Genomic DNA, 25,702 nt, shown 5'->3' with positions numbered 1-25,702 from the left:
AGAGAGGGAGAGACCCCCCCCTCCTGCCCAGCTCCAGCTCAGGGGCTGCCACGGCGGGTGAGAGAGGGAGAGACCCCCCTCCTTCCCAGCCCCAGCTCGGGGGTTGCCGTGGCAGGGGAGTGAGGGCACATCCATCACATTAGAAAGGTAGGACTACTGGTATTAAAATATGAGTTGTGTGCTTTTATTTGTAGAACCAAAAAAGTTAATTATTATTAAGTTTTTTTATGTAGCGCTTTTATCCAAAGCGCTTTACAATAGTTACCTAGCGGTAAAAACAACATTTAGAAAGAGCATTAAGTTGTCTGCCGAGAACCTCAGCAATTTTCAAGTGATCCACGAAAAAAAAGTTTGAGAACCACTGCTTTATGGAATATGTAGCGTATGTGAGGGGATGGCTTAACCCAGTGGTTCTCCACCAGGGGTACACATACCCCTGGGGTCTTCCAGGAGGTACATCAACTGATTCAGATATTTGCCTAGTTTTACAACAGGCTACATAAAAAGCTCTAGCAAAGTCAGTACAAACTAAAATTTCAGACAATGACTTGTTTAAACTGTTCTATGTACTCTGCACTGAAAGGTAAGTACAATATTTATATTCCAATTGATTTCTTTTATAATTATATGGTAAGAAAGAGAAAGTCAGCAATTTTTCAGTCATAGTGTGCTGTGACACTTTTGTATTTTTATGTCTGATTTTGAAAGTAGGTAGTTTTTAAGTGAGGTGAAACTTGGGGGTACGCAAGACAAATCAGACTCCTGAAAGGGGTACAGTAGTCTGGAAAGCTTGAGAGCCACTGGCTTAACCCATTCAGCTTCAGGTGTGGCATTATTTCCACTCCCCAGAACCTGAAGGATAATTTGGCAAAGCTTGGCATGGTCAATTCAGCACTTCATTCAGCTAAGGAAGATTCATAAAATATTGTGCGGTTTACTGTGTGGGAAACGTTCTGGCAAGGCCTTAAAAACCCAGGTCCTGATGCTCTGGAAGAGCATGATGATCTCTTGGCTCTTTCAGTGAGAAAGATTTTAATTTAGTGCCTTCATCAAAATGTCCTCCTACCCTGTTGCACAGAATGTGCTGCAACAGAGATTTGTCTGCCTGTCACCTTCCACCTCGAAGGCTTCATTTAAGTACTGCTGTAGGTAAATAGTTAGTCACTTTGCGATGAGGTGCAATACAAATGCAAAATCTCAGCACAGCCTATGCTCTCAGAAACATGCTGTCCCTGTTTTCTAAATAGACAGATGCCTCTTTATTTCTAAGCTTACCCCACAGAGCAGCACACAGGATCTCTGAATTAAATTTCTTCTTGTATTTGCGAATTTCTGGACTGTCACTCTGTGGCCGGATATTTGTGGGGTTGACATTGACAACAGAGCCTTTCCTTGCATTCCCTCTTCTAATAGGCTCTGGTTTGGGGCTAGATGCTGGAAGAAAAGACACAGAGAGTCATCAAAGATGTAAGTGTTTGGTCACACCCCACACATGACTTGTTTATTGCAATTTGAAAGCAAGTCCAGAGAGCTGCATGTTTCACCAACAGCCAGGGAATAGTTTCTGCAAAACTTAACGTAGCATGAGGTAGAACCATATGTCTGCACAGTTTCTGATGTATTCATGAATATGCATTGGGCTCACACAAGAACAGAGTAATGCACACTTCATCAGGAGCCAGTGCAATGAAACCCAACACTATTAACATGGATTTAGCGTTTCAAAAAGTCACCAGAAAATTCCAGTCTTCATTTCCAAGAATTAAGCCAGATGCTTTTGGCAAAAGAGCCAGGCATGATGCATTTTATGATAAGAGCAAGCATACTCACGAGAGCTACAAGTAGGCCCTGCTGGACTGCTGGGAGGTGAGATTTGTAGTAGTCTAGGATCTATGAACGAAGTAAAGGATGTTGTAGATGATGAACTGCCCTTTGAGGGTGTACTTTCAGCACTTGATGTCTACAATGAAAAATAAGGTCGGTTTTCACTTCGGAAGTTGATGGCAGGGAACAGATATTGCGTAGCACTGTTGGTATCCAGAAAGCTCTCTGAGGTTTATATGAAACTGTACATGACATAATTAGATATGAACAACAATTCTGAAGTGCGAGTTTGTGGTACAAATTGAACTACAATGAAGGAAGCCTGAGCAAAGAGTCATGACAAGACACAGCATAGAAGTGAACTAATTGGTCCCTAGAGGAAGAGATAGAATAACAGACACCTTGCATTTACATCACTCCCTGCTGTCTGATTTGAAGTAGGACATTATTCAAACCTCTCTGCAGCCAGGAGGATGCTATTGCAGCAAACCAGGGCTGTTTTAAAGACCTGTCTCTTGAGAGAGTTATGACTTATTTGCACCTTTAATGTTATCCCTCACCTGGCAGTGCTGGCAATGTTCCTTTGATGTTGCTGATTTGCACCATCGGCAGAGAGATGGATGAGTAGCTAAGGTAGCACCCTAGGACAGCGCTGAAGGCAGCAATCTAAGAGCATTAGCACCATGGGAAAAGAGAAGACGTATACTACTGGAGTGCAGGGGAAGTATACTAATGTTTGGGTAGGGGGAAAAGGAGGGAGTAAAGAGTAAGGGGGACATAGAGGAGTACGGATGGAGAAACAAGAGAGGAAGTAGGGATTGGGTTAGGGCACCCAAGACTTTCTACTGGCCCCTGGTTCAAGCCTCTTTGAGAAGCAAGGGGAACAAAGATCTCTTCTCTTGACAAGATTTGATCCTTTGGCCCCTATGCTGGAGAAAAGGAAGGACTGGAGGGGACTGTTATTGCAGTGAATCTAATGAACACAGTTTGAAGCAATACCTTATTATTTACAGATTTGTTCTGAGGTCCTTGACTATTCTGGGTAACTTTTTGCTGGTTCACCGAGGAGTCTGAAATTTGGCTTTGCTGTAGGAGATCCGGCAGGAGATAGTTCTGGTTGTGTATGCTCCAGAGTCCTTCCTGGGTGCTACCACTTTGTTTCTCTGCAATATGATTCTGCACATGAAAACAGATTGGGAAGTTAAATTCACCACAACATACTTTTGTTTCATCGTGTAACCCTAGCTAGGTAGGACAGAAAGTACTGGCAGGGCATGGTGAGGGGAGGCACAGTACTCTATGTGGTACATCAGGTAAAGAAAATCAGCTTATGGCACAAATGTCTAGCCGACAAAAATATTAAATTCAAATGACAGTGCACTGACATGCTGATCTATGGCAAGCATTTATACAACATCAGTAATGCGCCTTATTTACAAAATAGCCGTCTTTAGTTCATTAGTAAATCTTCACATCCCCAAGTGGTAGGTAAGGATGTGCTGTCATCTGGGTAGAAAAAATGAGGCACAGAAACAAAATGATTTGCCCCTCGACCACAGGTGGAGTCTGCATCCGAGCTGGGAGCAGAACTCATGAGTTCCTTGATCCCAGCTCTGTTCCCAGACCATACCTCATTATCGTCCTTGTCATTAAAACTTTCACTTACTGTAGCTGTAAGCTTTTATTACAGAATAATCGCATTCAGTGAAGGGACAGTGAAAAGACTGGAAAGACTAAGAATCAGTCTTATCAATGCGGTGCATTTTTATACTGCAGCCTTCCTCAGTAGGATCACAGACATCTGGATAAATACCGGTCAGTTCAGTGGGTTTATAAGACATCACACAAGTAGCATCTATAGATGTGGTAGGGCAGAGGGCTCTGGGTACAACGGCCCAAGTTTAAGGGAAAATGACTAAACATAGGGAAAGCAGGGTTAGGAGCCATTGGCAAGGGAGAAAGAGATGGACCTTGAGATGGGATTTGTAAAGGGTCATTGAGGCACTGATGTATGTTCTAGAAGGTGAGTGGAGTGCAGAGGGATCTGTCTACTGTGGAGGATGAAGGGGAAGGATGGTATTTGAGGACCATCAGTGCTGGGATGTAGGAAAACAATGGGATGCTAAGTTTTACATTAGAAATTTCCTTTTGAATTATACTAAAGGAAAAAAAGGAACACCGGCTGAATCAGAAGCAGCAGTCTGTGTGGTTTGCTGGCTGATAAACAACCTAGTGAAGTAAACTAAGCCTTTGTGAATGCTGGCCAATGTATCTGAAGACAAGCAGTGAATTCTAAATCTAAGCTGTTTGTCTTTTAAAAGACAAATAACCAACTGGAAATTAAAGGGATGCTGTGAGGCATTTTTTATTCTACTTTTTTTTAAACTTGCCATTAGGCTAATATCCTGGGCTGTATTAACAGGAGTGTTGTACGTAAAGACATGGGAGGTAATTGTCTCACTCTACATGGCACTGGGGAGGCCTCAGCAGGAGGACTGTGTCCATTTCTGGGCACCACACTTTAGGAAAGATGTGGACAAACTGGAGAGAGTCCAGAGAAGAGCAACAAAAATGACAAAAGGTTTGGAAAACCTGACCTAAGGAATTTTTTAAAAAAAAACCTGAGCATGTTTAATCTTGAGAAAAGATGACTGACCGGGGCACCTGATAGTCTTCCAATATGTTAAGGGCTGTTATAAAGAGGATGGTGATCAACTGTTCTTCGTGGCCACTGAAGGTAGCACAAGAAGTAATGGGCTTAATCTGCAGCAAGGGAAATTTAGGTTAGATACTAGGAAAAACTTTCTAACTATAAAGGTGGTTAAGCTCTTTGTTGCTTTTTCAGTTGGGGAACCAACACTTGATTCCTTCCTAAGAGGGGAAGGATGCTATTGTGACTGAGGCTCAGAAGCCAGGGTTGGGGCCTGGGAACCTGAGCACTATTGCTGGCTCTCCCACACTTTGCCTCTATGACCGAGGGCAGTCACTCAATCTTTTTGTGACTCATCGTCTCCATCCTTGAAATGAGAATAAATTCATTAATGTTTGTCCGTGCTTCAAGGCCCATGAATAAGAGGTGCTCTACAAGAGCAAAGTATTATTATTATTCCTCCAGCTTGGTGTTTTCAAGGCAGTAATGGAGTGAATGGTTCTATTTTGTTTGCTTTCTTTTTTCGTGTACCAGCAATATCATCTGCTCTGAGAACACGGTTTGCTAGTTAATGCAGGTGGAACTGAGCCAGCAGATGGAGTAAGACAGCACAACATACTGGTTTTGTGGGGGTCCTTTATGATTTCTTAAATTCCTAGGAATGAAGATATTTTTCACTGGGTAATGATTTAAAAAGTGAGAGGATATTTCTCCCTAAGTTATAAACATTATAAAGAGGGTGAAAAATCTGGACCCTAATTCTGTATTATGATGACGGATAGTATTGTGTTATGTAGGTCCTTTAACAAATCTGTTGATTCAAGAAACTCTTCTACTCAATAAGAAAGAAAGACAAATAAGGAGGCACAATTTTGTAATAATAAGAGAATTTATAGGAGGCACAAAACCTGAAATGGTTTAAAAATCGCTTAAAGATTTGCAGTGTAATTTGAAATTGCAGATCAAAACTTTACAGTAAAATGACCTCAGTGCTGTTCAGAAGAAATGGAAATGATGTCTACCCTGTACATTAGCAATGATAGGCAATTTGACTTCGCACACCTTCCCTCCGCCCCCACCTTCAAATGTCCAAATTACCTTCTGTTCTATTACGATGCTTTGGGGTTTGAGTTCAATTCCATCTGGAACTCTTGTCCTTGAGAAATCTGCCATTCCATTACTTAGCAGTTGCCTGGTGACAAACTCCAATTAATGAGCAGACCAAATCCAGGTGAAAATAAAACACACACACACATTCTAAAATAAACTAACACCACTGAAGTAGCTAGTACACTTGGATATTTTTGTATGGGAGCAAGCTGATTAGCTTGCACACAAATCTACATAGACTTTATGCTGAAACTGGCACTAAGGACAACTTGCAATAGAAACCCCTCTACCACCCAAATACCAAGTGATTACTTTATACTTTCCCCAGTGACTCCAATATAATTTTTTCAGACACCACTTCAATTAGGCAATATATATTTGGTGCATGGAGTAGTCACTTCAGACAGGCGTGACTATGTACTTTGCCCACTCCCCTGCCCCCCAAAGAAAGTATCTCCCACACTAGTGAATTTTTGTCCAAAGGCTGCAATTATTATTAAATAAATAAGAAACAACAATAAAGAAACAAATGGGGAAAATGTGTATTTGTACAGCAAAGTTGGCCATGGCCAACCATCCCCACCATATGCTACCCTTTCATTCAATAGCAGTTTACTGACCTAAAAGCCACAGAGAGGGCCCCTAGCGGTATGAAACCTTCCATCCCGTCTAGGCCTAGACACAAGGTCTGGACTACAAGCCTTAAACCTGTGCCTCCATACACAGCAATCACTTAGCCTATCCCTGCGAGCCTCTACTAGTAGATGTTAATGTCCCCTGGCAACAATTAACCCTAAATTCCAAATGATAATCTGGGAGTTTAAAACTACCTCCCTCCCCACAATTTTGGCCCAAATGGCTAGGAAGAACCACATGAGGCCCCAAAGAACATAACAACGTAAGAATGGCCATACTGGGTCAGATCAAAGGTCCATCAAGTCCAGTATGCTGTCCTCTTACAGTGGCCAATGGCAGGTGCCCCAAAGGGAATGAACAGACAGGTTATCATCAAGTGATCTATGCCCTGTTACCCAATCCCAGCTTCTGGCAAACAGAGGCTAGGGACACAATTCCTGACCATCCTTGCTAATTGACACTGATGGACCTATCTTTCATGAATCTAGCTAGCTCCCTTTTGAACCCCTTTATAGTATTGGCCTTCACAACACCCTCTGGCAAGGAGTTCCAGAGGTTGACAGTGTGTTGTGTGAAAAAATACTTTCTTGTGTTTGTTTTAAACCTGCTACCTATTAATTTCATTTGGTGGTCCCTTGTTCTTGTATTATGAGAAGGAATAAATAACACTTCCTTATTTACTTTCTCTATACCAAGAGTAGCAACAATGCTAATCACACAAAGGTATGTAAATGCTATCTGAGTTTGCCCCAACGGAAAAGAAAATGGCAATATATTAGACAAAATATGCGTAACATGTCCATGTATTAAACCCTATAACCCACCCAACTCCTCCCTCAGCACATTCGTAGGGTGGGAAATAATTGCTACAGCTGCAGGAACTGGCTCCACATCTTCCCCAGCAGCAGCCTATAGAAGGAAAGGCTAGTTCCACCCTCCATGCCAATCAGATGTCCCATTAGGGCCTCCAGGGCAGCCAATCACTCAAAGTTAGCCTGGGATTGGATGAGAAGGGCAAGGTGCCCTTGGCATCTCCTTCAGGTGACCCTCAACAAGAATTTCCCAGCCATCATTGTGCTGTAAGGAAAGGTAGGAGCGTGGGCTGGGGTGGAGATGATGACAACAATGATGACACTCTGCTCTAACACAAGTCAAGCTGTGCAGTTTTTCTTAATACAATGGGCATGGAAGAGCACAAGTGCATAGGGTTCCTCCTATCAAGTGGAGACAGAATCCATGAGCCTGATCTGGCTCCGCTTGAAACACATGGGAGCTTTCATTGTCTTCCGTGCTGGCACAGCATAGTGGAGTTTCAAAGCATTGTACAAAAGTACATAAACTATTGTTATCAACACTTTATACATGAGAAAACTGAAGCGCAGAAAGACGTGAGTGACATGCCCAAGGTCACATTGTGAGTTAGTGGCAGACATGGCAACAGATCCCAAATCTCCTGACTTCCGGGCTTCTGCTCACTCCATGAAGCCTGACAAACAAAGGTACGTTCTGAGGGGCAGATCCTCAGCAGGATAGTTGAGGATCAGAATTGAACTAACACCATTGGAGGACTGAACTTGTATTTGTATATTTTGTGTGCGATATATGCAAGTGTCTCTTCATTGAGGTTTATTTTTATTTTCTGCCGCTCCCCCCAACCCCCGCATTTTCTATTAATTGATTCTGGAGCCTGGTGTCAAAACCTCTATTGTACTCCTGGGGCTGTATCACAGTCGGTCCGAGTTGTCTTCTGTAAGCAAAGGCAATAACAGTGCAAGGGGCTATTGTTTTCAGAGGAACAGAGTCTGAAGAAGAGCAGTGACTTGCTTCTGAAAAAGGGATTAAATTAAACAATCGCAAACGTAATAAAATTGGAAGGAAGCATGACATGACAGAGGAGGGATCGCTGGGACTGCTCTTATGAGGAAGGTGAGTAGGACTTGCCCTGAAGGAAAACTGAAATCCACTTTTATTAATTGTGACCAAAGAGAGAAATACAAATCCAGGGGTGGGGTGCGTATGAATTTTGTGTGTAAATTCAGAGCTGAGATGTGAAACTGATCTATAAAAATGAGCCACAAGAAATCCTCTGATTTAGGGGGAAATGGAGTTATCTGAACATTGTGATGTCTCCCAGGAGATGCATTCTCACTGGAGTGGTATTAATATGCATAAATACAGTACACCGGTGCATACACTTTACAGGCATATGGACAGTTTAACCCATGCAGACCACATGCAGGAAAGTCTTTTATTAAAAGAAAATTCTGACTTATCCGGTACATAAGCAGAGCAGCAAATAGCACTCAAACCATTTCCGCTGAACAGCCCATGGCGAAAGACAGCTGCCCCTGTCCTGGTTCCCCTGAAAACATGCCCAGAGAGTGCTCCTCAGATCCTCCACATCAGCAACAGTGAATGGGATTTGGCCAAGGGGACAAAACAGTTTCTTCATATGTGGCTATACTGCAATTACAAAGTGGACATAGCCTTCAGCTCCCTGGCAATTTATGCACTCCAAGAGAGGACAGATTATGCATGATGTGGCTTTCTCTCTTTCACCTGTTCTCAGCCCGAATATGAGCAGATACCAAAGCTGCTTTGTAGTTCTCCTGGGAACAGAGGTGAAAGTAAGCCGGTACGCCCCGGTACTGCGTACCGTTAAGAGCCGGTGCACCGTACCAGGACCGGCTTTCCCATAGGGCAATTTAAAGCCCTGGGTAGTGGCGGTGGGGCTCTGGTGGGGATTTAAATGGCCCCGGAGCGCCAGCCGCCACTACCTCCCCGGGGCCCTTTAAATCCCCGCCTGAGCCCTGCTGCCCGAGCCCCCGGGGTAGCGGTGGCGGGGCTCTGGCGGGGATTTAAAGGGCCCCGGAGCTCCAGCTGCCGCTACCTCCCCGGGGCCCTTTAAATCCCCGCCTGAGCCCTGCTGCCCGAGCCCTGGGGTAGCGGTGGCGGGGCTCTGGCGGGGATTTAAAGGGCCCCGGAGCTCCAGCCGCCACTACCTCCCCGGGGCCCTTTAAATCCCCGCCTGAGCCCTGCTGCCCGAGCCCTGGGGTAGCGGTGGCGGGGCTCTGGCGGGGATTTAAAGGGCTGGGGCAGTAGCGACGGCTGGAGCCCCAAGCCCTTTAAATCCCCACCTGAGCCCTGCTGCCCGAGCCCTGGGGTAGGGGTGGGGGGGCTCTGGTGGGGATTTAAAGAGTCCCGGAGCTCCAGCCACCGCTACTGCCCCGGCCCTTTAAATTCCCGCCGGAATCCTGCTGCTGAAGCCCTGGGGTAGCGGCGGGGGGGCTCCAGCGGGCATTTAAAGGGCTCGGGGCTCCGGCAGCTGCTACCACAGCAGAGCCCCAGGCCCTTTAAAACTCTGCCAGAGCCCAGAGCCCCGGGGTAGCGGTGGCAGCCGGGAGCCCCCAGGGCTCCTCAGTGATTTAAAGGGCCCGGGGCTCCGCTGCGGTAGCGGCAGCTGGAGCCCTGGGCCCTTTAAATCGCCCCTGAGCCCCAGGGCTCCCAGCCGCCTCTGCAGCTGGTAGCTCAGGGGTGATTTAAAGGGCCCCGGGCTCCCAACCTCCACTACTGCAGCTGGAGCCCTGGCCCTTTCAATCAAGATTTAAAGGGCCCGGGGATTTAAGGCCCGGCCTCTTCCGGTTGAGGCCATGCCCCCTGCTCAGGGCTCCGGCGTACCGATATGTCCTCTAACTTACTTTCACCCCTGACTGGGAATAAGGAAATATGCTTATTTTCAATGGCCAGTTAGAACCTGGCCCTAGGTGTCTCATCTAAAGCCCATGCAAGCCAATGAACTTAATTGGGCTTTGGACCACGTACTTAGTGGGAAGGAAAAAGTTTTTAATTCTTAACTCCTGTGGGAATGGAACTTTTATCCAGGTTCTGAAAAGATTCATTACTCGCTGCAGATTTCACTTTGACCACTAGGGCCTCCTGTATCCAATTAGCATTAATCAGGATATATTTCCCTGCAGATCTATCATGTAATTGAAATGGTGCTCAACTGAGATTGGGTTATTATCTAATAGGTGAGATGATACTTTTGATGGCACAAAACTTCTAGATATGACTCCATATATCTAAAGGCAAACCTCATGGGGGTCATAATGTGAATTTCCTTTTACAAAAGGCCCTGCAATTCTCAAATTTAGAAGAGAATTATGTGGAGTTAAAAGGACAGTGATGAGAAACTTCAGAATTATTATGGCATGAGAGGGCCACAAAACTCTAAAAATTAAGTAATAGGTTTAATGTTATGTAGTGAAGCAATACGTTTTTTGGATTATCTGAGGTTTACAATGAACTCTCACCTACAATTGATAAAAACGTCCTTTTTCAGATCACAACAGGGAAGTCTGGAAGAGGGGCACTCAAGAAAAATAAGGCCTTATGTAAAACAAAAACCAACAAGCTAGAGAGTTTTCAACATTTCCCCCCCGTGTTTTGAAAGCGGTAAAACACAAATCAGGAGCATATGCAGGGCAGAATAGATGTGCATTCTGGAAACAACTGGTAATAGCAATGCACAAGCAATTATTTCTCAGGAAAATATGCCTTTTAAATGCCTGGTAGGCCTTGCAGATCTCACTCACAAAAACTGCAATAGAGAACGGGAAAGCTAAAGGAGAATAAAAAACTTTGAGATCAGCTTGATAAAAAGCATGCAAATTGGAGATACACCATCTGATCACTGTAATAATGTTGCAAAATCAAAAATAATACTGGCCACATTGTCGGCTGGCGTAAAGGGGTGGCTCTTATGTCAATACAGCTGTGCTCATTTACACCAACTTGTCCTTTGAGAGTTAACAAATTAGTAACAAAAGAAAAAAAGCTAACCTTGTGTGAATCATATCATCATCATCGCTGCTGAGCAGTTCATCACTGGATGATGAATATTCTGCTACTGTGGAGAACATGTTGGCACCGTCTTTCCCTTTGGCGAAGAAGGCTGGACTCTGAAGAAAGAAAACTCGATTGCATTTTCCCATTTAAGAATCCACTGCAAAATCACATGAGCAAGCAGCCACCTTATTCCATTTCTAGTTGGTAAATAGTTACTGCAACTTTTAACTAAAACTCTTTATTAGGCAGATAACACTTTTGCACCGCCCCACACTGGAGCCAGGTAGTACACAAAGAATAATGAGCTGAACTAAAATGATTGAATTCCTCTAGCAATGGCGTCTGGTTAATTTTAACCAAGCTGTTAATTTTAGGCTCAAACATCTCACCACCATTTAGCAGGGTGAATGCTCACTAGTAGTATAAGCACCTTTCATCCAATCTTGGCTCTTTAAAAATGTTACTTTTGAATTTTGGGGCCAAGGTTAGGTTAAATCTCAATGGTATTCAAGGGATGGGCTTTAATACCTGTGTAGAAAATGCTTGTGTGGAGAGGTATTATACACAGGAAAAACAAACCTCTCACTTTCATTTTACATACACATTCCCCCAGGCTGTTTGGGGTGGGATTGTGCTTCAAGGAGCCTCAGCCCAGCTGCCTACTTGGGCCAGTGGGTAAATGCCATAATTTAGCCCTAAACTGGAGCCCCTTGGCCTCTACTGAGTCTGCTAAAGTGGACACCATGCTAATTGTGATGGTGGTTTTGATAATGTGGATACAAGTCTACTGGGAAATGAAGTGAGACCATCATTTATCTACCAATGATACTTCTGTGGCGCCCATTACCGCAGTACCTGAGCACCACTCAATCTTTAATGTATTTGTCTTAATACACCCCTGTGAGATAGGGAAGTGCTACTATCCCCCTTCTTAAGGATGGGAAGCTGAGACAGAGTGAATATGTGGCTTACTCAAGGCCACAAAAGGATGCAAACCTGGTTCTCTGATGTCCCAGGCCTTTTCCCTAAGCCCTGGACCATCCTCCCTCTCCTCCAAACCTGTCTTACACAGACCGCCAAACAGCTAGCTGACCTTACGAACTCTAGGCTGCTACAGGTTTGCTCTAGATTTGACCCAGTCTCTGGCTATGCATTCCTCCAAGCCATCTAGGCCCTTCCCTGCAACTTTTAAAATACCAAACATTCCATGTATGATCTCTTGCTCAGGGCATGTTAGCTCCAGTTAACTGAACCGATGGGCAAACACCCAACTTTACAAGGCTGAACTAATAAAAAAAAACAAACCCAAGAAACAGAGGTCATACTTTATATTAAAGACACATTTATACACAGCTCCTGAAGGGTTAATGCATTATTAAGCGTGTTACAGTCATAAGTGGTAGGTGATCAGAGGGTTATAAGAACAGCAGTTGATTCTGCTACAGTGGGTTATAGGCTCTGCCTATGAGCAGCCTGTTGACTTGGACTCTATAACAATTGGTTAACCATTAATTAAAACGTTTATACTGTTTATAAATGTACCCTTACTAGAAAGTGTGACCAAAACCAAAACAGTATTGGCAGTAAAAGAACCTACTGAAAACTGGGCCAGGTGAGGAGCATTTTCAGACTTCTTGAACTGCTGCGGGTGGTTCTGGGACAGTGGGCTCTCTGCCTTGGACGAGCCTTGATTCCCCAAAAGGAGAGTTGTAGAGAGAAGCATTAAATACATGGCACATACAACAACAGGACAATCCCTCAACACGCGCATAGGCCTCCTATGCTTGCATTGTATTGTTTTCTCTTTTATGGAAAGGGAAGCCTTCCTTTGATTGTTTAGGGTGAGCCGGCCCCTCCCCCCCCCGGCCCACAGCCCTGCATGGCTGTGGAAGTCCCGATGCATTGCTGCTGCCTAGGGTGAGGCCGGCAGAGTGGAAGCCAATTGGCTCGCACAAGCGCTGTGGGCAGTGGAAAAGCAGCAGCTCTCTGAACGAGAAGAGTGGGGAAAGTGGACATGCCAGGGTTGGGGCCGACGGGTCAGCCTAACCCTCTTAAACAGCTCATCACATCAGTGATTGCTTGGCACATTCCACAGCAGGGGTGCCACCCAGCTGCGCTCCACTGATTGCAGGCCAAAGCAGAGGATGGAAACCCTGAGCCCCAAACCACACGTGCATGTTTTCCTAAGCACTTCATCTGACTGTAGAGCAGAAACAGCATAGAGGGCCCAATCCTGTAACCCAGCCTTTGGGTAAGTATTCCCTACTCCCGTCAGCGGTCCCGCTAACATCAATGGCTCTGCTCCCATTCGTAAGAGGGAGTCAAGCCCTACATTTTTTAGAATATTTTATGACATTTTGCCACTGTCCAAACTTCAGAGCTCTCATCTCTCTCCGAAGCCAGTGCCCTGTGGAAGCCAGGGTAAGTTTACACTGAAAGCGAAGCTGCCATAGCAGTCAGAGCTAGGGTGTATAAAACTGCACTGCTCCCTCTGCTAAAAGCAGAGGGGAATGCCCCCTCCTCCAAGATTGTTGCCTTGGAAAGTCACTGTTCAGGTCTTGCTTCTCTTTATTCTTTGGCAGTAATAAGCCATGTCAGCACTTCTCCTGGCACAGACTGCTGGCTTAGCTGTGCTGTCTGATACATTGTGTATATGTGTGTGTGTGTCTGTGTGGGGTGGGGGGAGTAGCCAAGGCTCTGCCCTTTCCCCATCCATGACTGGCTACTTCCCAAGCAGCTACACAGGAAGGGCAGAATTGTCCAGGATCGCTGCTGTCCTCCTCCACATATGGTCTAATGATGCAATTGGCCCATGAAAGGAAGTACATGGGCACCCTATTGCCCCTTACTCCTCTGCACCGGCATGGAAGGCAGCTCATAACTCAGTTCATTGCTTAGTAACTTATTACATAACCTGTCCCATTGCTATCAGCGGGACTACTTGCAGAGCAAGACATTGCTCAGGGAGAGTAAGGATGGCTGCATCTGGCCAGATTAGGACTCAATAATGCAGGCAGTTATTTGTGTATTTACATAATTTTATTACAATCACTATATGGATTTAAGCATTTTCTAAAGCTGTTTTGATTCCAAACTCATTACTAATCACTGAGTGTTTAAAGCAACTAGGCTGCTATATTAGTTTAAATGTATTTAAACACCTAATTCACTGTTCCTTTGGCTTTGAGAAAATAAAACTTTTCCCTGACTACCACACATCAGAACGAGCTGTCATTCAATTACACTTAAGAACCCAAGGAGACAGGTTAAACCACTGGGGAGTTTTTCAATTCTTTCCATGGCCAGTGAGGTTTTTAGTTCCCCTTCCCAGAATAGCACAGGTGTTACATATCAGACAGTGACTGTGAAGTGGCGCTGGGCTGCTGCATGATTGCTTTTTGCTGAATTATTATTGAAAAGGAAAATGACATAAAAGCAAAAGAAAAACAAGGTCAAATCATTTGAGACTGTGGTTTGGATTTTTCTTGAAGCCAAGTTTTCTATATCCAATGGCTATTTAAAGCAAAGTTTGCTTGAATGTGTGACTGCAATAAATATGCAATTTGGCCTTAATTTGTCAAGTTTTTGTAAATTAACATGAACATCACTTTAAAAATAACTTTTTCTTTAAATTCCATATTATTATGAAATGAATTTCTAAGATGCTCATTGCCATGATATCAGCCTTAACGCCAATAGAAACACCAACGATTTCCCCCTGCCTGAGTAGCCATTTACATAGTGCAAAGTGGGTGTCAAATGCTACCATTCTGCAGAGAGCTACACAAGCAATGGCCAACCAGGCTTAATATACGTAACTGGTACTCTGACATCAAGGCGATGAGATTCTTATAATTAAATGTATTTTTAAACAAGACACGGTGGGTGAGGGAATATCTTTTATTGGCCCAACTTCTGTTGGGGAGAGTGAGACACGCGTTCGAGCTACCTGAAGAAGAGCTCTCTATAGCTCAAAAGCACGTCTTTCTCACCAACCGAAGTTGGTTTAATAAAAGGCATTACTTCACCCACCTGGTCTTATTTAAAAATACATTTAATTCTAAGAATTATAATATCCTTGGACCAACATGGCTACAACAAATGACATAATATATTTAGGAGTAACTAGAGAGGAATAAGGCTGTCTACTTCTCCTTCCGTGTCCCTGCCTGCTGGTGCTTCAAGCCACATATTTAAGAGGAATCTGAGTTTGTACCACCACGCATTTGCACGGACTAGCATAACCCAAGCGAGCTATGCAGGTCTTCATCCACAAGTACGATGCAAAGCTGAAAACCCACCACACGTTTTGGTTACTCTACATGTGGTTGTCTCTGTCTAATAATTTGCTTTTGGCCCCTTTTAAAAGTTTCACTATATTTTTCAATAAATTATAATATACCAAAGGAATGTTTCATAAGAGGCTGAATGGGGAACCTCATGTCTTCCCCAGCCAAAACAATAATAAAGTGCAGAAATGTTAATGCATAACAGCTGCTAAACTGTATCATCTCATTAGCTAGCAATCCAATAAAGTAGTAAAGGTCATGAAGAAAAGCTCCGGTGAGTTACCCTTATTATAGCGTTAGGCCAATGTACCCATAACACCAGATCTACTGACTTTCAACAGTACTAGTGAATAAAAAGACACTGATTTTGTTTTTCACCTCCTAATTAAGACAGTTTATTACATTTTCCATCTGGGAACATGCTCACTGTCAGTTTTGCACTCAAAAAAGGAACAGTTTCTATTTTAACTCCGTGCTTGGAACACAGACCATACAATCCAGAAAGCAATCAAAATCATGTCATGAAAAGACATGCAGTGAACACAAATATAAATTTGTATGCAAGATTTTGACATCTTGGACTCAACATGTACCAGATTTCAAGGCATAGGAACATTACACATTTTGATTGATAAATCATTGACCTAAGAATCACCTGAGGTTGATCTTTTGCTGAGATGAGATCCCATCTCCCATTGCCTGCTGCCAGGAGAGCTGCTGCTGCTATTTAGTTTCAGAGCATGTCCCCCTGGAGATGGCTGCTGCACGTTACTAAACACAAAGACAAAAATCATATCCAAATATTTTGCATTTCTGTTCCTGGGCCTCAGAGCACTTACAGATGTTACTGAATCCAGCCTCAGAACACCCCAGGGAGGTAGGTATTATTGCCTCCATTTACAAACAGAGAACAGAATACACAGGAAGATAAAGGGACTTGCCTAAGGTCAAAATGAAGACTGTGGCATTCCTGACTCCAAACACTGTGATTTAACTACTAGCCCATGTCTCTTTTTTGCATTGCATCCTATAATACTTAAAGAGAGCATATTTAGTAATGAAGCTATTGGCAGAAACACCACAAGTCACGGCTAAATTGCATATATGCAGAGTCAGAGACAGAAATTGGGAGCATTATTGCCAAAACCCACTGACCTCTACCACCTGCCCACAGTGTGACACACATGAGTCTGATTCTCCATTAGCCTGCTCCTCAAGCAGTCATTTACACCAGTGCCAAGCGAGTGCTAGCAAAGCTGCATGGAAGGGTTTTACACCCACTTTTGCACTGGTGTGAATGATGGCACCATATCCAGGGCAATGGAGAGTCAGTATTCATTGTGCTCACTGAGTTGTATTCATTGTGCTCAGACTACTGGACCAAATGAGAGAACTCAGAGCAGCCAGCACTAGGCCCTGCATACGAATGTGCAGGATCAGGCCCTTGCATATTATCAGTGCAATTAGGGACTGATAATAGGATGAGATTAAAATTATGCTGACGCAAAAAGAGAAGCGGAGCCACAAGCGGGTTTTATCTGGGTTCAAAATCACACATGTAAACTGTTAAGAGGAGAAATGTGAGCGGGTTTAGAAGCTTCGTTAAGGTTCAAGGTCAGAACATTTGGCTGGGTTACTTTGTGGGTAAGTTGGCTCCAAAGAGGGAATAATTGTCATGGCCATTAAATGAAGTATGAACCGACGTTGACAGTGGAGTTCCTGAAGTTATGGCTTTGATTTTAATGAGCTGGCTTCAGTTTTCCTGTTGGTAATAAATCAACATTAGTTTAAGCACAAAACACAGAGGAGCTTACCTTGAAGGACATCTTTGACGGCCAAGATGATCCCTGCTGTAAAATTTAGAGGTTGTTCTTTCTGGAACCTTAAAGATTTAACCAAATGTTTCAGTTCGCTACTCTGATATCATATACTCAGTTAATAATCCCAACGTATGCCCTGCATAAATACAAGACAGACTAAAACACACAGAAGAAAAATGCTCCAGTGGGACATTCTGGGAATGTGTCTTTTTATTGGAAATTACTTTATTGTTGGGTCAGTTTTTGTGGTGAATGGGGGAAATACAGTTCCGGTCACATAAATGTTGTTCCTGTCCAGGGACTACCAGCCTACAGGGTGAATTACCTTAAATTGCTACAAACAACACACCCACCCAGGAGGCAGTAGAACATATATATGCAAATACCCAGCACTTGTACATAGGGGTTTTGGCTAAAAAAGGAACAAAAATCCTTTGAATTATGTGAACTAATAATCTAGCTCTGCAGTGTAACTAGATTCTTCAAAACCCGGGGCAGATGGAAGGGGGCAGGGAGGAAAGAAACCAAATAGTTGGTCTAGCTAAATAAGTGTCTACACATACACGACCACACACATATATTACATGTACTGACATACATAGCATTCACTCAGTTAGGCCAGATATTATTATATTTACCCAAATCCATGTTTTTACATTATCCTTTCCAGATTAACAAGATCTCTTCAGCCACATAACCAATTTTGAACTCCTGGGTGATTTTACTAATATCCTATCAGTCTATTCTAACACAGGGAGTGACAGAATTACAGGGTGAAATCCTGGCTTCATTGAAGTCAATGGGAGTTTTGTCAAGATTTCACACATAACCCCTTCATCAGTGTGTTGGGTTTAATCTGCAATAGCCATTCCTATCAACTGTACATTAATTGTAGATTAAGAAATGGATAGTGAGATGGGGGGGGGGGAACCCCCCAGCAGGAGTCTAATTCTCCCCTTGATGCAGATCTATCTGTCATGTGCCCATCAGTATCAAGGCGTATGTATAAGTTCTGGTAATATGTATGGGGGTAAAGGACCTAATTCAATGCTTAATGAAGCAAGTCAATGGAATGCATCCCACTGACTTCAGTGAAGCTGAATTAGGCACTATTAATAATGGCCAGCTGGAACATATACCCCTTCAGTTTCCAGTACCTTTGGAGGCTGCTCTTCATTTTGACAAACACTCCAGAATACATCATCCTGTCCTGGGCTCACTGGTGTTATCACCATGTCTGACAGTGAACTGCTGTGGTATACGTCTCTACTGGTCCGGAGGTTTTCACTCTTCAAACAAATGAAGTTTATGTCAAACATTATCCCCCAGCCAGAATCACTCTACAAACATCACCACCACCACACTGTTGGTATAGCCAGGTATTTGGCAAAGCAGACATATTGCATTAAATAAGGACCATGGCACATGAACACAGTCTCATTTATCTTCACCTTTGTAAAGGAATTTATTTATTTTCAGGATGTGTGTGTGTGTGTGTGGGGATAATGGGTACCATAAAATATATTGCCAGTAAAAATTTCTTATACTTCACATTCGTCCTAAAAAAACCCCCCAACCCAAAGAAGCTAATATTTCATTAGTAGTACATGGCCAACTGCATAACTGGATGGTATAAACCATATGCTGCAAATCAAACAGATTTCAAAATGAATATTTCATGGAAGAATTAATTTCCAGTATGCACGTTGCATATAAAGCAGTCAAATACTCCTATTTTCAGAGTTAAGTATTGCAAATGTGTTCCCCAAAATGTAACCAACAGTTTTTCCCAAGAGCTGTACAAATTAAAGATGAGACCAAGCCCTGAGTCAGATTTGAAACAATAATTTCACCAAAGCTCAGGGATAGTCAAATCAAGGGGTGCCAATTTGGGCCCATGTCTGTTTAAAAAAAGCACCCTGATAAAAGCAGGTTGTTGTATTTAACCAGCAGCTGGCCTGAACTGGCAGGAAAATATTCTCACACGTGCTCTTCATTCCAAATGAAAGAACGTTTAAAAACTTAAAAACTCAAACTTTCAAAAGAAAGAAACTTTCAAAAGAAAACTTTCAAATACCCAGCATTTGCTACTTAAGGTTTCTGGCTAAGAAATAAAATCCTTTTGAGTGAAGGGATAGCTCAGTGGTTTGAGCATTGGCCTGCTAAACCCAGGGTTGTGAGTTCAATCCTTGAGGGGGCCATTTAGGGATCTGGGGCAAAAACTGGGGATTGGTCCTGCTTTAAGCAGGGGGTTGGACTAGATGATCTCCTGAGGTCCCTTCCAACCCTGATATTCTATGATTCTATTAATCTAGCTCCGCAGTGTAACTAGACTCATCCATGGGGTGAAAGAAGCCAGAAAAGTCCACTGTGATGATGGTCTCTGAAAAGAGCAAGCTTCTTTGATTCAAGAAAAGAATAAGGGAAAATATATGGCAATGGTGTTGTATGAGCTGGGTCCATCCAGAGGAATTTCTATGTGGCAATCCAGTTGGCGTTGCTAGTAATATCAGAGAGATGCCTGCAGCTATAATCTCTCATGTTGTTATCCTGTCAGATCTCACATGCTAAGCATGGCAGGAGCACTCCAGAGAACATCTAGGGACTGCAGGAAGTGGTATTAGTTATTCATTAGTTGACATTCTTCCTTCTGAATCAGGACTGAAGCAATGCCCAAGCATGCTAACATCTTGTTGCCTCCTTTCAAGGTACCTCCTTTCAAAAGCACCATAAAACCAGGATCACTTCCAGGCCTTAAAGATACCATTGCAATGTTTAATAAGAATAAAGGTACTAAACCTGTGTCCAAACCAAATTACATGTTGCCTGCTTAAAATCCCTCTGTGCATTCAGTGGGAACTTCCTGTCCCAAATTGCTACTGTGTGTCGCTATGCTCTGTTAAACAGCTGCTGTGGTTCATTCCAGAGGTAGCTGCTGTTCAATGAGTGAAGTTTCTTTACACATTTTTTCTATACAATACCTCAGAGTGGTATTTTACTGATTAATTAATTGAAGGCAGTAAAAATGTTTAAAATGCTCAGTAGAAAGATACTATAAACAGGTGATTATTGTTTACTTAATATTTCATTAATTTTCAATACTGTAATTTATATAAAAAATACAAGTAAAACAAATAACTAAGAACTAGGCACAGAATTTCAGAAACATAACGTATTATGATTCTGAAGTCTATATAACTCATCCTGGACTACTTTATGGGAACAATAGGGCCTCATTAAGATTCCTTAACAAATATTGAAAGGAACAAAGTATAAAAGAAAAGAAAAATAAGCTAATCCCAGTTTACACTTTCCAGGCTGGGATGGGAAAACCAGATGCAGGACACAGTTTTATCTATTTTATCTGCTTAGAGATTCAAGGTGCTTTATCTCAGTTTTGGGAGCAAACAGCTTTATAAGCATTTAGAACATTTAATGGTCTATTTTTCCAGTTTGTGTTCTAAAAAAAATAACTTTTTTGCCCAACATGATTGCCACTAATAATAGTTTTTATTTAACCAAAATTATCTGTGGCTGCAAGGTGTTCCCTCAAGTGGCTTAACCTGGGGATAGGTATGGGTTTTATAGGAACTATGTTATCAATACACAGGAATATTTTTCTCCATCTTCTCCTAGGCCCTGATGCAACAAAGTACTTAAGTGTGTGCAAAAATTTAAGCATGCGAGCAGTTCTGTTGACATCAAGGGGACTACTCCTATGCTTAAAATTAGGCACATGCCTAACTGCTTTGCTGAATCAGGGCCCCAGTGACTGGACAAACCAACCAGGTGCTCTATGGGTGAAGTCTATTCCTGTGCAGATAGCCAGCCCAAGGCTAACATAGAATTCAGGTCCCACTTATGAGTGAAACTCTGGCCCCACTGAAGTCTAAGGGAGTTTTGCCACTGACTTCAATGGAGCCAGAATTACACCCTATAAATCAAAAGCAGTGGAACCCTGGGGTATTGGAGATAACTGCATCTCCTTGTGTTTGTCTGAACGAATCATTTTTACAAGGAAAGCTCTGTTGATGATTTTGAATTAAATAGAGCTCAATCACATTGTGTTTTTATTATAAGCACAAGTGAGGGCATACCACCCACTCCTAATCCCCGAGGCTTCCCTGTGGGTTTCAGAAAGATGCCTTGGGACCAAAGAATGGATCCTAACTGAGTTGAGGTAATGGGCTCTTTTCTGCATGGGAATTATGACAGAAGAGGACACAACACACAGCAGGCCATGCTTGTTTGAAAAAGATTCCAGAGGGGGAGTACAAGACAACTGGATTGCTTTGTGAGGACACCCCTAATATCATTTTGGCATGCATCCACAGGCATTCCTGGATGCTGTCCACATGTTGTCATAGGATGGTCTAAAGAAGGGAATTTTTTTTTAAAATTACTTGTATCTTTGTTGCAGAGCTTGGATCAATTCATGATTTAATGCACAGCTGATTATTTTAATACAGCCAGCTTTCTGGTTCTAATTTAGCAAAAAAGTAGGACATTAATAATGTTCTATAAATTTTAATGTGTACAACTGAGAAAATATATCCAACAAATCCTTACAGGTGAACCACAAAGCCAATGAAAACTGAGTTCATCACAGATTTGTGTGCTACATCTTTCCATTAGCCTGGCTGTGGGAAACAGTGAGAAGGGAAATATGTGGATTTTTTAAATATAAGTCTCAGGCACCATGAAATTCTGAAGATAACCCAGAATGCATCACAGATAACCATGGGGTTCACCGCAGCCTTGCACCTTATCATATGCAAAGTGAGTGAAGACTGGGTGGAAAATGTAATCACTAGGGTCCGCTAATGTTTTGCAGCCCCATTGCATGGGTGAAGAGGACTACACAAGGTGCAAGGCACTTCCAAATCAGGCTCTCTGCATCTTCGTGGCTGTGATGAGATTTCTTCTTTAATCATTCAGATACAGATTCAGCAAACCATTAAGTGTCACTCAATCTTACGGAGTCTGAACTATGACAACATGCAGCCGCTGCTCTGACCTTTCAAAGCCTGGATAGTGGTACTTCAACACACACATCTGGGATTCATTTAGTTTTCGTATTAGTTTTACAGTTTACTTTTAAGTCAATGGTATTATACTTTGAGAAACAAATGAGCTCTACCCCTCTATACTTAGTTTTACCAGTCTTTGTCTCCGAGTCTTGTAAGCTGCAGATGACTGACTGGTCTCTGAGCCATCTTATACCATAAGCACACACGGCAAGAATGCATTGGTTCATTCCACCTTGCCCCAAAATGCTAAGTTACAGTGTGTACATTCATATGATTCACAAAAGGAATGAAAACACAAAACTCATTTTCTTCTTGAGACTAACTGCAAAACTAAATGTTTCTGATGTGGCCATTTCAAGAGAAGGATTCTTACACAGTATGTTTCCAAACATGCTTTTTGGAAACCATGTCTAGATATAATTTCTGCCTTTTGATAGAGGAATCTTTAAGCCTACTTCCAGTTTTAGGACAGTTACATTAGTAACCAGAGTCTAATAGCAGAGATTTGGGCAACTCACATGGGGCAGAAGCTGTAAGGATCGGAGTGAAAAATAGGTATATGGATGAGTGTCAAGTGAACAAGGAAGGAAAAATCAAAAGCATCATGGAAAAGTTCCAGCAATGGTTCCTGGCCAAGCAAAGTGAAGTAGAGCGTGGAATACAACCTGAGAGGGGAGGGAAAAGAGAATGAATTGTGCCTAAGTTGGTCTCACGCTTTAAGAAAAACTGTTGGTAATAGCTCACCTTAAGTGATCACTCTGGTTACAGTGTGCATGGTAACACCCATTGTTTCATGTTCTCTGGGTATATCAATCTCCCCACTGTATTTTCCACGGTATGCATCCGATGAAGTGAGCTGTAGCTCACGAAAGCTTACGCTCAAATAAATTGGTTAGTCGCTAAGGTGCCACAAGTCCTCCTTTTCTTTTTGCGAATACAGACTAACACGGCTGCTACTCTGGAACCTATCTTAATTTGAGAAGACTTTCACGGTTCTGAGGGTCAAAAAATGATTCTGGAAATTGTGAAACCCTCTGCAGTAGTGGAAAGTGGCAGCTTCTTGGTGCCCTTTAGAACCGGGGTTCTGGGCCTGGGAAGAACCTGTATGCATGTGTGGTGTCCCAGTGAATGGAACTATACTAACTATCCTCTAGGTGTGAAGGTGTAAGGCTTCAGTGGAGGCAGCTGGTGTCCCAGTTGGCTCCCTGGAGATTTTAGGGGATTTATAAGGCTTGTAGGTCAAATCCCCTACTTCTTCTAGGGTGAGGCAAATCTTCGGCCAATGATGGAAGAACACAGAGGAAACTCAGCAAAAGGAACTCCACAGATCTTCCAGGTGCCACACGGGAGCAAAATCTGACCCTACATTGATAACTATTCCTCATTCCACCTCCGTGTGCTTTCAGAATATTTAACAAGGTTGGCAACAATTTCACCAGTGTCAAGGCCTTCAGGTATTCCCCGCCTTTTTCACTTATTCTGTAAAGTGTCATTTACCTTTCTGGTGCTATGTAAAAAATACAGAATAAAATCCTTCCATAGGAAATAAAACAGCATAGTTGGTTCAGGCTTTTTGTGACACATGTAAGGGCTTGGCTACACTTATATTTTATAGCTCTCTAACTTGCTGGCTCAGGGGAGGTCAAAAATCACGCCCCTGAGCACAGCAAGTCTGAGCGCTTTAACGCACTAGTGTGGACAGGCTCCCAGCGCTCGGAGCTTTGCCCTCGTGGACCACACTCACACTTCAAAGGGCTGCTGTGCGATTACTCCCGCGGCAGCGCTTTGAAGTTTTTAGTGTAGACGTAGCCTAAGTGTGACATCAGAGACTCCCTGCCGCCAGGCATCAACGTATCTGAAATTAACTGTTATCTAGCCCTAATCTGCAACGCCTGCATACAATCCCATTTATAATTCAGCAGGAAAGGATGGCATCAACAAATTCTTAGGGCTAGACTGTCACAGCCCTTAGTCAGCTGTGCCGGGGGGTCAGAGGGAGGAAGCCCTCTTTTACCTCCTCTGCCGAGACGGCAATTGACTTGAGTGAGGCCATGATGTCACCCCGTGTTTTACACACTGCACATGGAACAATGATACTTCACCTGTGCTACCACTGCTCTTTGCAAAGCTGGGGTGCAAGGGCTAGAACTACTGCCAGAACCTAGTCTAGTGTGCGGCGCGGCTTCGTGTCCAAGAACGGCTGCCCAGTCAAGAGGAGTCTGTAGGCCATCATTTTTCTTCTTTCTGTCCTCGGCCTGAAAACAAGAAATGAAATCAGACCCATTGCAGACGACAGCCTCAGTCCTGCCATCAGGTCCCTGTGGGTGCACCCTGATATCCGTGCAGACCCACTTTGACGAGACTCCGTGCGGGTGTGAGATCTGCCCATGTGGATCCAAGTGAAGGATCAATACCTATACATTCTCCCTAATTTGAACCTCACCTTTTACATGAAGCTTCCAATCTGCAAGAAAACTCACTGCAGCATGATACTGCCAAGTAAAAGCCTCAACTGTGAGGTGCCTGGATTGCAATTTTGTTTTCTTTCATGCCACCCAATGTATTATTCGTTGAGATCTCATAGGAGGAGGGAGACCTTTCCTTATGTCTTCAACAGGGTTTTTAAAATCTACATTGAATTTCCTCCTCCCTCTTCCCCCGCAATGTGTGGTCTGCTGCACCTGTTCCTTCTGCTCCTGGTGTATAGTCACCTGACCCGATAAAGCAGACATTACTTACAGGTGGTTTTCTGCATTAAAATACGTGATAGCATTTTATATTGTTTGGAATATTAACCACACCACGTAAATTTGGCAGATGAAAATGCCCTAAACTGTACAAAGATCGTTTCATTTCCAAAGGCCCTGCTCACTACAAAATTGCCTTCCCACAGTTTTGACCCTACGGCTCTTTCTGGTTTTACTCAACAGGACTAATTCCTGTTTATTAATTCTTTAGTGTAAACCTTTCGATTTTCGTCTGATTTAGAAGGATAGGAACAGTTTTACAGAGCTACCCAGAGATTAATGCTAACTCATTCCCAGCTATCGGTGTCTAAATATTTTATTTTATGTAGATAGTTTTTTTTAATGCACCCAGCACTGTATCTGGGTGCTTATGCCTATGTTAGGAAGGGCATTAACACTGTTGGGAACATATTCTAGGAACCTGCTGATGACCTGTGATGGAGAATGATTCCCACTAGTTTCACAGATCTGTATTGGAAAAGGCACTTCATTAAAACAAACAAACTCCCAAAGTATACCAAGAACTTTGGGTGAAATTCTGGCTCGACTGATGCCAATGGCATCACTCCCATTGACTGCAGTGGGGCTAGGTTTTCACCCTTTGTATCCTCTCTCAGTAAAAGACAAGTGCCCCCCTCCCCTCCCAGTCACTAGCAAGGAAAAATGAAAATATTAAAGTATTTTGGACTGTGACGGGTTGCCCCCCTTTAAGGTGCTACCTGATGTACTGGGATACCACTGAGCCTGC

General features: G+C 43.1%; 1 protein-coding gene across 1 annotated transcript in view; it reads right to left on the bottom strand.

Annotated features, from left to right (window-relative positions):
• The window catches only part of NRK (Nik related kinase), a 123,420-nt gene that overhangs the window by 24,779 nt on the left and 72,939 nt on the right, over window positions 1–25,702 (bottom strand). Inside the window, exons 15-24 of the mRNA XM_077826233.1 lie at window positions 24,310–24,462; window positions 18,335–18,466; window positions 17,172–17,239; window positions 16,013–16,128; window positions 12,666–12,754; window positions 11,063–11,181; window positions 5,573–5,666; window positions 2,824–3,000; window positions 1,831–1,960; window positions 1,276–1,434 (exon numbers count right to left, since the gene is read on the bottom strand). Of these exons, the coding sequence (XP_077682359.1) occupies window positions 1,276–1,434; window positions 1,831–1,960; window positions 2,824–3,000; window positions 5,573–5,666; window positions 11,063–11,181; window positions 12,666–12,754; window positions 16,013–16,128; window positions 17,172–17,239; window positions 18,335–18,466; window positions 24,310–24,462 (1,237 nt within the window). The remainder of the gene's footprint in view (window positions 1–1,275; window positions 1,435–1,830; window positions 1,961–2,823; window positions 3,001–5,572; window positions 5,667–11,062; window positions 11,182–12,665; window positions 12,755–16,012; window positions 16,129–17,171; window positions 17,240–18,334; window positions 18,467–24,309; window positions 24,463–25,702) is intronic.

Source organism: Eretmochelys imbricata, chromosome 9 (genome assembly GCF_965152235.1).
Source record: "Eretmochelys imbricata isolate rEreImb1 chromosome 9, rEreImb1.hap1, whole genome shotgun sequence".
NCBI lineage: Eukaryota > Metazoa > Chordata > Testudines > Cheloniidae > Eretmochelys > Eretmochelys imbricata.
The sequence above is the reverse complement of the archived record's forward strand: the minus strand, read 5'-3'. Positions and strand labels throughout refer to the sequence as shown.